At 40.2% G+C, this 12,042-nt stretch overlaps 1 protein-coding gene across 7 annotated transcripts in view; it reads right to left on the bottom strand.

The window, feature by feature from the left end:
- The window catches only part of RAB3B (RAB3B, member RAS oncogene family), a 129,464-nt gene that overhangs the window by 96,516 nt on the left and 20,906 nt on the right, over positions 1 to 12,042 (bottom strand). For all 7 annotated transcript variants that reach the window (XM_030573672.1, XM_030573675.1, XM_030573678.1 and 4 more), the window contains one exon: positions 10,336 to 10,563. In XM_030573672.1, the coding sequence (XP_030429532.1) occupies positions 10,336 to 10,563 (228 nt within the window). The remainder of the gene's footprint in view (positions 1 to 10,335; positions 10,564 to 12,042) is intronic.

Genomic DNA, 12,042 nt, shown 5'->3' with positions numbered 1-12,042 from the left:
TATATTCCTGAGGTACACAGCTGGGAACTGGAGGGATTCAGCTGGTGCCTCTCTCTCTTTCTGAGATTCATGAGTGGCTCTGGGAACATTCATGCAATCTAGCTGGCTGTGGGGCTCCACATGTGGTTATGCTGAGTGATAACAGAGCCTGGAGGGGTTTGCCACTTGTCATTAGCAAAGCACTGTGAGAGACAGCCCAGGCTGGAGAGTTAAGGGGGCACTTCAGTCCCATAGTCCCAGGCTGCACCCTGGGATCACGTCACTGACTTCAATAGAGTTACGGGTCATATATAGCGGTACGAGGGCAGAATCAGGCCCAGTTTATCTTCAGAGTCATGCACAACTACTGCATACATTTGTTAAAATAGAGAAATGTCTCTTTTTGAGAAACAAGTTGGTAGCAGCATTTAATCTAGAGTAGGTTTTTATAAAGAATTTATCAGAAATATATTGAGAATTTGAAGCTGCGGGAACAGATGACTCTCATCCAACATGCATAATTATCTTCTTGGTGAAGTGTATAATTAACATTAAAATATTACAGTTTACAATTATACTAAGCACTATGACATTCTATTTTTATCTCTTTAAAAAGAAAAAATTAACTTAGTTATCAGCATTACTTCTTGGGAGTCTCCTCCCCATCAGGTGTGCTCCATAGTAACACTATCATTCAAGTGACAACTAACGCAAATGGCTTTTTAAAATATTACATATTTGCCTTCCAGGCAACTACGGCTGGATTGCTTTTTAAAAAAATGGAAACAGCTATTCAGCTTAATTAGTGGTTGTCAAGTTTCAATTTGCCAGCATCCTTTCCACAAAAACAGAATGACATTACTATACCTTAGTCACAGCTGTGCATGAGTGCTGGAGAACGTCTCTCTCTCTCTCCCTCTAACAGTCATCAAAGCTATTAATACCTGCTAAAGGTCTAGCCAGTTTAGCATTGGGGAAACTTTGGTTAGTGTGTGCCTAGAACCTTCAGGAAAGTGTACTGTTTATTCCATTAACAGAAGTTTTCCCAATGTCTGTTTGGCTGCGTCCTGAAATCATGTTGGAGTCTAAATATCCTTTGTCCATCTGAATAGTTGCCTTTCAACCTGATGCCCAATTTAAAACCTAGGGGTTAGTCTACACTTGAAATACTACAGCAGCACAGCTGTGCCGCTGTCACTTCAGCATAGCCACTCACTACAGCAACAGGAGAGGGTCTCCTGTCAATGTAGTTAATCCACCTCCCTAAGAGGTGGTATCGAGGTTGACGGAAGAATTCTTTCATTGGCTTAGAACTGTCTACACAAGGGCTAGAGGGGCTCTATTATATTGTTCAGGTATGTGGATTTTTTACACCTCTGAGCAATGTATCTGGGTCAACTTAACTTTTGAGGGTAGACCTAACCTTTCTTTCAATGGAGAATTAAAAATAGTTTCTGGCTTGGTATACACAGAAAAGTTACATTGCTGTATGTATGCCTCTCAGGGGTGTGAAAAATCCACACTCCTGAGAGACGTAGTTAAGCCCACCTAGCCACCAGTGCAGATAGTGCTAGGTTCATGGATGAATTCTACCACTGACCTAGCTACCATTTTTCAAGGAGTGGGATTACCTACAGTGATGGGAAAACCCCTCCTATTGCTATATCTATCTACAATGAAGCGCTGCAGCTGTGCCACTGCAGCATTTTAAGTATAGAGAGCCCCAGTTATATCACCTGCTGAATCTCCTTGCTTGTTTTATCATTTTCAAGGTTCCTTCCCCACTCTGAACTCTGGGGAACAGATGTGGGGACCTGCATGAGAACCTCTAAACTTAACTACCAGCTTAGATCTGGTTTTGCTGCCACCATCCAAATTATTTAGGAGTCATTTGGGAAACTGTCTACCTCCCCTACAGAATATCTCCCTCCCAAGTACTATAACCCTTCCCTGGGTAGCCTTGAGAGACTTCTCCACCAAGTTCCTGGTGAACACCGATGCAAACCCTAGGATCTTAAAACAAGGAGAAATTAATCATTTCCCCTCCTTTCCCTGCACCAATTCCTGGTGAGTCCAGATCCAACCCCCTTAGATCTTAAAACAAGGAAAAATCAATCAGGTTCTTAAAAAGAAGGCTTTTAATTAAAGAAAGAAAGGTAAAGATCATCTCTGTAAAATCAGGATGGAAAATAACTTTACAGGGTAATCAGATTCAAAGAGCCCAAAGGAACCCCCTCTAGTCTTAGGTTCAAAGTCACAGGAAACAGAAGTAAACACTCTAGCAAAAACAACATTTACAAGTTGAGGAAACAAAGATAAAACTAACACGCCTTGCCTGGCTGTTACTTACAAGTTTGAAATATGAGAGACTTTTTCAGAAAGATTTGGAGAGCATGGATTGAAGTCCAGTCCCTCTTAGTCCCAAGAGCAACCCCCAAAACAAAGAACAGAAAATAAAAGCCTTCCCCCCACCAAGATTTAAAAGTATCTTGTCCCCTTACTGGTCCTTTGGGTCAGGTGTCAGCCAGGTTACCTGAGCTTCTTAATCCTTTACAGGTAAAAGTATTTTGGTGTCTCTTGCCAGGAGGGATTTTATAGTATTGTACACAGGAGGGCTGTTACCCTTACCTTTATAGTTATGACAATCATGCTTATAATAATTATTATTATTATTAATAACCATTTTTATTAGGAGAGCACCTACAGCCAACTGAGAATGGAATGGCAGTGTGCTGGCCATTGTACAAAAACGTAGCAAGAGACCATCCCGGCCCCAAAGTGCTTACAGTCTAAATAGACAAGACAAACAAAGGGTGGAGGAAACAGATAACATTATGTTTGTTGTTTTTCCCTTCTTTTCCCCCCCTTTCCTTTTCAAACAAAAAAAAAACCAAAAAAACAAAAAAACACATGACCTTTTTTCCTCTCTCCCTGGCTGCTGTGAGAAAAATCCACATAAAGAGCAGGGGAAACTGACTAACTGAACGAAGACAAGGTGCTATCCAATGCACAAATAAACAAATTGAACTTCAAAAAAAAATGTTCTCTATTGCAGTCATCCCCAACCTTTTCGTCTGGCGCCCACCAGACGAAGTACTGTGGCGGAGGTCGAGCATCTGCCGGAATGCCGCCAAATTTTGGCGGCGATGCCTCTGGAAGATGTCGTTTGTCAGCGGCAAGCAGCGTCATCCAGAGGCGTCACAGCCAAAATGCCGCCGAATTTCAGCAGACGCTCAACCATTGGCCAGGATGCAGGTACATTTAGATTGCCCCGTAGGCGCCCGCAGGCACTGCATTGGGGACTCCTGCTCTAACGTCTTTCTTGTCTGATCATCGTAAGTATTACTCGTAACAATAGCAGGTTATAAATTGGTAGGTAGAACTGTTAATTTTTAGAAGGACACCATCAAGTTTAAAACTGCATTTTTGTATGAAAACTTCGTACTTACTACAGTTACAAGCAACACCTAAGATCATCATGACTGAAAAGTCAGGAGGAAAAAAAAAAACAAAAAACCAAACACCCTGATTTTCAGTTTGTGTACTCTGAGTGAAAGTTATCTGTTCTTGTGCTAGCACAGGCCTATATACCATTTAAGTGCCATTAAACCAAAGAATCATTATCAGCTCAGACACCCAACCCAAAGAGCTTAAGTAGGACTTAAGTAGTGCATATTAATTGTGGCCCTCTGTGCATGGGTGAATTTCACCTCAGGTGAATGGGCTTAAGCTCCAATTCTTCACTACATGCAAGCACAGCTTCTGCACTACAGCCTACACTCAATTCTCACACTTTGTCCAAGTGGCAGCCCCAGGGAACTGGTTTGAGCTTCCTGATCAGGGCTGAGCAGTTCCAGTGCACAGGAGCAGCCTTAACTTATGCCATGGGCATATAATCACTCAGGGACCTTATGCCAATGGGGGTTTGGGTGAGCTCTAGTCCTCCACACCCCTTGCTTTCCTGTCCCAGCCATGTACCATCTTGACACACCCTCCTTCCCCTTTGCCAGGATGGAGAGGACAGTTGGCACAGGAGATGGCAGAGTAGCTTCCACCAGCTTTATGCCATCAGAGAGTTCCCAATCACAGGGTAAATTCTCCTCTGGCCTTCTCTGGCTGCTATGTGTACAAATTGGCCTTAGTGAACCAGAGAATCCCAGCTAAGATCTTCAAGTCCCCAGTTTACATTGATCATTATTCCAGAAAAGGAGAAGAAAAATACAGCTAAGCACTGGTCATTCTGTGATCATCTGATCCCTCATGTATGATGATGATGAAGAAAACAAGGAAACACATGGAAGACGATTTCAGTGAGTTAGGGTCCTAAATTTGAGGATCTGGGCCTTAGTCTTTCTGTGCCTCAGTTCTCTATCTGAGAAATAGGAATAATAGCACTTGCCTACCTATGCTAAGAGGATATAAATATGTAATAAAAGTTTGTCAGGCTCTCAGATATTACAGTAATGTGAGCCACATATGTATGTGATGGATAATAAGAAAGAGAACCCAGGAATCTTGAAACCCAACATTCCAGTTTTGTCTCACAATTAACTGTCTAACCAACTGGCAAAGCATGCGTTGTGCCCTCCCCCTCCAGGGGCTGATCCACAGAAGAGTATAACCTACTTATATCACTAATTACTGTGTTAGCTAAAATGGGAGAGGTCTAATGCAATGGCTATGAAGATCCTTGGCACAAACCCTGTCTAGTGTGGTGTGCAATATGTTTTTTTCAGCCAAGTTCCGCCAGCAGTTATCCTGATGTAAATGTGTTGTAAATTCAGACCACCACTGAAGTTAGTGGAATTATTCTGGATTTTGGTCACTGAGTGAGTTTGGCCTTTTGTATTTTATCTGACAGTGTTGCTCTTGAGTTCTGTTGCATATATATCCATTGTGACTTAAACCAATATTCACATAAACATACGGAAACCAGTTAAAGAATAAAACTATTCTGGCACTATCCCTTCCTAAAATCAAAATCACTTCCATTCATTCACACCACATCCCTCTGGATCTATACAATATGCCTTTTACTGGCTGCTAGGCAACCTGAACATAGTTCTAAGTAGTAGCTGTACATGTTTGTTAAGAATGTACAAAAAAGTTACCCTTGTGATTTATTTTTTTAAATAATGAGGAAACACCATAACCCGAAATAGAATGGCTTTCCTTTCTGATCAGTAATTAATATCTCTGGGAATACAGAACTGTTTGTCAAGAGACAGGTAATCCTGAACACACAAGTACAGCAAGGTTATAAATTAGCTTCTTACAAACATGCAGTAGATGAGATTGAGATTCTTTCTGCCAAGTGGGATTTTTTTTTAAATGCCAGAGATATAAATGAATACACTGTAACCAGCTTTTATGAACTATGTTTACAGAGAAATCCTAACACAAATGGTTTATTCATTATCTTTCACCAATTCAATTCTGGAAAATTCTAAATTTAAAGCAATTTATTCAACCCTTTCTACAAAACCACCTTCATAAACAAAAGCAGAACAATATGCTAGATGAGTAAAAATTACAGTGCATACAACAAAGTATGCAGAGAGTTGTTTGTTTTTTTTAATTGAATTTAATTATTACACTTCTTATTCCCTCTCAGGGCAAAATATGTCATTTTGCACTCCAGTAACAGAAGTTTTACAAAGAAATTGTGTCTTTAAAAGTATTATTCATGTTTTTGTTCTTTAATATGTTTTCTCCTATTCCCAACCCAAGAGGTAAAAATACTCTTCACAGATCTCAAATATTTTCAGATAGGATCATTTATTAAATTCCTGACTCAAACCAGAACAGCGGTGGGGAATCCTTTTATAAGGATTGATTAGGGCCATCCTTTATTGATCATTACACCTAACTAATCATTAAATCTTTGTGCATAAAATGCGTTTGTTTTAGGAAGTTCACATCCACAGAAATAAGATCTCCAGCTTGCAAACACAAATCAATTTCTACTAGACATTTTAATACCAAAGCACATTAGTTAGGTTACAATTGTTTCCGACTGGCAAGCTGTTACAGTCTTTACTGATCGGCACTCAGAAAGGGTATGAAATTCTCTCATCTTTGAAAATATAAAAGAAAAATCAGAGAAACTACTACTAGTATGAGCTTCCCATCAAATTGTCCATTGTTTTGATCAATGTAAGCAAAAGGCAAACCCCATCAGCACCAAGAGGGAGTATTCCAATTCATAGGATAATAATTCTGATTCATAGCAATTAATGATCACTATGAGGTACACTTACTACAACTGGGTTTCTTCCTCCCCCATGTGCTGCATGATAGCAGATCAAACTTTTATAGATAGCCACTTGAGTGCCACTACAACTCCAGACTGCCAAGGCTACATCATTCAATAGGGCTTCATGACTGTCACACTGAAAAAGATGGCAGAGCAGAGAACATTGTATGTCCCTAACAATGTTGCTCCATGAAATTTGATACTCAAAGGAAACTCAAGGGATTCTTTATATAATTGCCTCGTCCTTCTTACCTTAGGAAATAATTGTGTGTTACGACTGATCAATTAAGAGTTGCTGTTAAGTTTCATTGGCCTTAATTTGAATAAAAAGAAAAACGTTAGCATGACCTTGTCCGGAAAGCCACAAAGTAAAACAGTTAAATTTCCAATGAGATTTCATTTAATCCCAAGTACCACATGCCTGGCCATTGTCTAGATTAGCCAACCTCAGACCCACAATCCTCTACTGGAACAGCTCCATCAGGGCCGGAAGCCTCTAGTTTCAGCAAGACTCAGTTGATTTTAACTACTGTGTTGTTTAACTTTCCGATAAAGCTTTACAAAGCTGCTATTAGTTCTAACCCAGTGCACCTGGACCCATGGAGAGCTGCTGGAGTAGACACATCTGTACAGTTAATGTGCTCTTTCAAGTTAAGTGATAGAATGGTGTTGATGCCCCAAATCAGTCAAGGGTTACTTTCACAGCTAATACATTTAGGATTAAATTCGTTTCCATGCAGAAGGTCAGCACAACAGCTAGACACCATTTAAGTCCCACTTAAGACCTCAAAATAGGATTTAAGTCATGTGTAGGTTTTGTACGGACTCTGCACAGTGATAAATTTCACCCATTGTTATCCAAAGACACTGTCAAGTTAAAAAGTCATGGACCTGATTCTCCTCCGCCTTACATCTTGTGTAATGTTTTGAACCCACTTCACAGAGGTGTAAACAACTGCACAAGATTCAAGGCACTGGAGAATCAGGTCCCACAAATTTCAAAATAAGGTATCTTATTTCTTTTGTTACTAATAAACTTTGCGTTACTAAAACAAAGGATTTTTCCAATTATTTTTCAAGATGTAAGCTGTTTGTTTCCTTTTTGCCCTTCATAGCAAATAGCTAATTTCATTTTTGTTTATAGACAGTTTCACCCATTGTTCTGCTTCTCATGCATCAATACAAAGAAAAGCTGACCCTGCTCCCTCCTTCACATTGAGCAGTATCTTTCTCTGCATATGGTCCCATTGAAATCAATGGGGAGTGGTACCATCAGTTTTTAAGCAGATTAGAGCCTAATGTAGGCTCTGTAAATCCATTTTTTAAAAAAAAAAGTAGCAAAATTAACACCGGGAGATAAATATATAAGAAAACAATTCCTTTCATCCACCTATGAGCACTCAGTTGCATTTTGTGCCTTGTAAGGGCTCAGATTTTGGTCTGTTAATAGGCACCACTACCATGCTTACATTCAGATTACAGATTCAGGTTTATGACAAGAGCAAATGAACTCAAAACAGGTTGAAATATTAAGTGGTTTTAAAAAGGTACCTACTTTAAAACTGTGTGAAAAAACTCATAAGTTATGGTTAATATTACAGATCTGTGAAAGGAATATAAAAAAAGCATGTCACCCTGAAATTGTTAAGTACTTAATTTTTCATTTTAAATCAACATACACTAATGTTGATACTCTAATATTACAAATCCTACTATTTTAGTGACTTCTCTCTGAAAAATCAAACATAGTATATTATCTCTTTTCAAGTTTAAGGCTTTTCCAGAAGACTTCAAACATTTATTTAAAACTTTTGATTAATTCTAAATTGTATTTAGAATGTTCTTGATAAACCTCACATAGCTATAGCGTTTGCCTTCCTTAACAGCAGGGACATGATGTCCTGTAAGAAAGTCAAACGCAGGAGGAGAAACATGTTTAATTTGGTAATGGCTTTAAACTCTGAAATATCCTCATAACCCAAACACTAAATCAAATAATTTCACAGCTAGGTTTGTGACAACCTATATATCAGTTTTATTTTACTACCAGAATCTAGAAACATGGCAAAGACTGTATTGCTATTAAATCTGTTGTATCATGCACCTGGATACATAAGAGATCAAATTAATTCTATGTTTACTATGGAAAATGCTTTAGTTAAAAAAAATCCTCTGCTTAGATGCCCACTCTCAAATCAAGACAGCAGCAGTTCAGAATGATGTGCTATGTACAGTGATATATTTTAATCTAGAAACTAAAGGATTGTTATGAATCCATTGCACATGGATTAATCAGAATACTGTGCATCTGCCATTTTTCTATTGGCTAGAAACGTCTGGAAGATGATAACACATTGTTTCAACTAACCTCATATCCAATGCCTCTGTTTAATTAGTCTGGAGACAAAGCTATACAGAGCACCCTTTTAAGCTGCTGCAGCTGGCTCTCTTGAATTTGATTTGATACCTGCCCTTCTCTCTCCCTGTTTGATATCTTTTTCACATGTTTAATACAAATGGGAGCATTTTGCAAGGGAATTCCAAGTGGGTGCTTTCTAATTCTTCAAAATACAAAAGCCTGAGCACAGCTTTCCAACATAGTTTGAATGCAAATTTTCTGAGGTATCTGAAAGGTTAAATACTATCAAGGTCAATTTTGCTGCATAACTGAATTTCAAGTCATCTGTCACACGTAATAAAAAATATTTCTAAAACATTTGCACTTCATAAAAGAAACATGATGAACTCATAGCGTGTTTGCTTAGTTGTAGACCTGTGCTGTACTCTGTAGTTTAGGAATCTTAGATACAGTATTTTGCTGACTTGACAGTGAAATTCTGGTTCATTGCAGAAATTATATGACTGGGTTTATGTATGAATCTCTCCTTCTAGTTGACATTTGATATGGTTTCACCAGAGCTGGTTTTTAGCATCCTTTAACGGAGTGGCACCCACCTCTCGCAAGTGCCCCCTGGCAATATGCATGTGCCTGTACTCTCCTTCAGTTTATGGTGACTCTGTCAGTGGTTTCAATAACTCAGCCTCCAGCCGAGTCCCACACAATCTGTAGGTAATACAAACAAAACAAACCCCTTTCCAGACAGTCCAACAGAGATCTATCGCAAGGCCTCTCAGTCTTTACACAGTCCAAGGCCTGGTATTGAGCTGTATCCCCAGGCCTTCTTCTCTGGAGGCAATGGTTTTGCCCGCTCTGAGACTTTCTGGCCCCAGCTCTCCAGCTGGGCCATTATCAGTTTAGGACTCCTTCCAGTGGTGTGTCAAATATTCAGGCCACTTCCCCAGGGGCTAATGGCCGCTTCCCGGCAGTCTCTCTAGGCTGCTTGGATGGCTTCTCTACTGCTCTTTTTCTGTGACAGGTAAGGCTACGATTTAGTCATGGATATTTTTAGTGTAAAAAAAAAAAAAGTCATGGACAGGTCATGGGCAATAAACAAAAATTGATGGCCCATGACTGGTCCATGACTTTTACTAAAAATAGCCCTGACTAAATCTTGGGGGGGGGTGGGGGATTTACTGCTCTGGGGGGGAACTGGGAAGCTGCTGCTGGAGGTGGGGACTAGAGGGCCGGCAGCACCAGCTGCTGGTGGCCACCCCCAGGACCGCTGCTCAGGCAGTCCCCGGGACCAACGACACCAGAAGTCATGGAGGTTGCAGAAAGTCATGGAATTCATGACTTCCGCGACCTCCATGACAGACACGGAGCCCTAATGATAGGACCAGAGGCCTCCAGCAGGGAGCTTCTGAGTCTGGTATACCATGTCACACACCCTTACCCCCTGTAGCTATGTGTGGGAGGACCCTCAGCAGTTGGAGTGAATTTACCTGTTTCTGCTCAGCAGTGCAATATTGCAGGAAGATACAAATATATTTGGTGGATATGAGCTGATCAGATTTAAAGTCTCCAAGCATGGGGAAAAGATACAATCACATAAAACCCCATGAATAATAAACCTAGAATAATCCAGGATTTACTTTCAAAAAGCCAAATGCTTCAAATTGTTCTTAGCATTTATTATTACCTTTTCTGGTATATCTTTGCTCAAGTTTAAATAAAATATTTGGAAAGTGCCAGCACTTACCCAGATCTGCAGTTTCACCCGCTTGTCATTCCTGTAAACAGTTTTCACTTTGAAGTCAATTCCGACTGTGCTAACAAAAGCTGGTGTGAAAGTGTCATCAACGTATCTGAAGAGGAAGGACGTTTTGCCCACACTGCTGTTGCCAATGATCAGGAGTTTGAACATGTAATCGAAATTTTGGTCTGAAGCATCATTGTGTCTGTATCTGGCATCTGTTACTGAAGCCATCTAAGAAAATGACAATGACACAGAGCAAATTTAAGAGTAGTTTAGTGTTAACTGTCCTCAACTCAGCACCTCATACTTAACGTGTATCCCTTCTTTCTGAAGCATTTTATTTAAGTGGGAAAAAATACACTTTGAAATCATCTATGTGGAGCCAAATTTTTAGCTCCCATCATGTACCAGTGAATGTAGAAGCTGCTCTAGCCCACTGCTGGGGGCCTTAATCAGGAATATTGGGGGGGGGGGACTTCCCCACACACAACACATAATAAAAAAAGCAAACAGGTGGGGGGGTTTAGCAATTGCTTAATTATCTTATGCATAGCACCAACACTGAGAGCATGTGTAATTTTCAAGCCCAAGCCATAAATGAGAAGCACAGATCTGGATTCAAAGGGATAAATTGCTGATTTTAGGTTTTTCAATTATTAACAGAGAAACAGCATTTTTACTCAAGATTACAGAGTACTTCAATAAGCTGCTGAGAACTGCAATCTCCATTACAATGCACTAGCTTGGCAGCTGGGACAACTCATTTAAGCAGCCAGGGTGGGTAGGTAAACAGAAATAGTTTCATTAACGACTACTAGAAAAATCTAGCATTTCTTAAATACCAAACTGCGCTAGCTGTGCTGGTTGTCTATCACTAGAGAGGATCTTTTAAAGTTTCCTATAAATATTGGAGGAGGACGGGGTCTTAAATCCATCCATTATTTATCTGCTTTCAAAACAGTAATTAATATAAATGGCATCTGTGTGGAATGGAATAGCTTAGAGGAACTGTCAATGACATTGTGACAGATACTACTACCCCTTTGGGTAGAGGTAGAGGGATACTGGCCCTGGGGCCAACTGAGAAGAGTTACTTAAAACTCCCTCCGTCTCCTGTGCTCCTTGGTAGGATTTAGTGACCATGCAGAAAAAGGTTAAATTATCTGAAAAGTCAAGGTAGCTGAAACTCATCAGGCAACACAGCTCACTGCTTTAACTTACAAGGCAGGGTGAAAAAAAAAGACAAGCTGCTGCTGGTGAGAGCGACAAGCTTTTGAGCTGAAGAAGAGCTCTGTGTAAGGTCTCCTGGGCCCAACACAGCTACAACACTACTGCATAAGGCAGGAAAAAACAAGCAGGGGTGCTCTGACCAGAGAAGGAGACTGTGAAAGCTCAGTCAGAAAAAGAGGTTTCTGTTTATCTTTTCATCGCTGTTCGTGAGCGTAGACAACTGGGGATATGGGCCAGGCTTTAGGCTCTCCACAAAATTTAGGGATTGCATCAATAAATGAAACATTGACTTTGGAACAGAAGTTTGTCTGCTTTTGATAAAGCGAGATAAACAAATGTAGTCATGGTGCAAAACTACTCATTAAAGCAATAGTCAACAATTATTATAGTCAGGGCCGGCTCCAAACTTTTTTGCCGGCCCAAGCAAAAGAAAAAAAAAAGCGCCACCCCACCAACAACCCCAACCCCACCCCCATCCCA

The sequence above is a fragment of the Gopherus evgoodei genome, chromosome 8, assembly GCF_007399415.2.
Source record: "Gopherus evgoodei ecotype Sinaloan lineage chromosome 8, rGopEvg1_v1.p, whole genome shotgun sequence".
Lineage (NCBI taxonomy): Eukaryota > Metazoa > Chordata > Testudines > Testudinidae > Gopherus > Gopherus evgoodei.
This window is presented reverse-complemented; position numbering and strand designations above follow the sequence as displayed.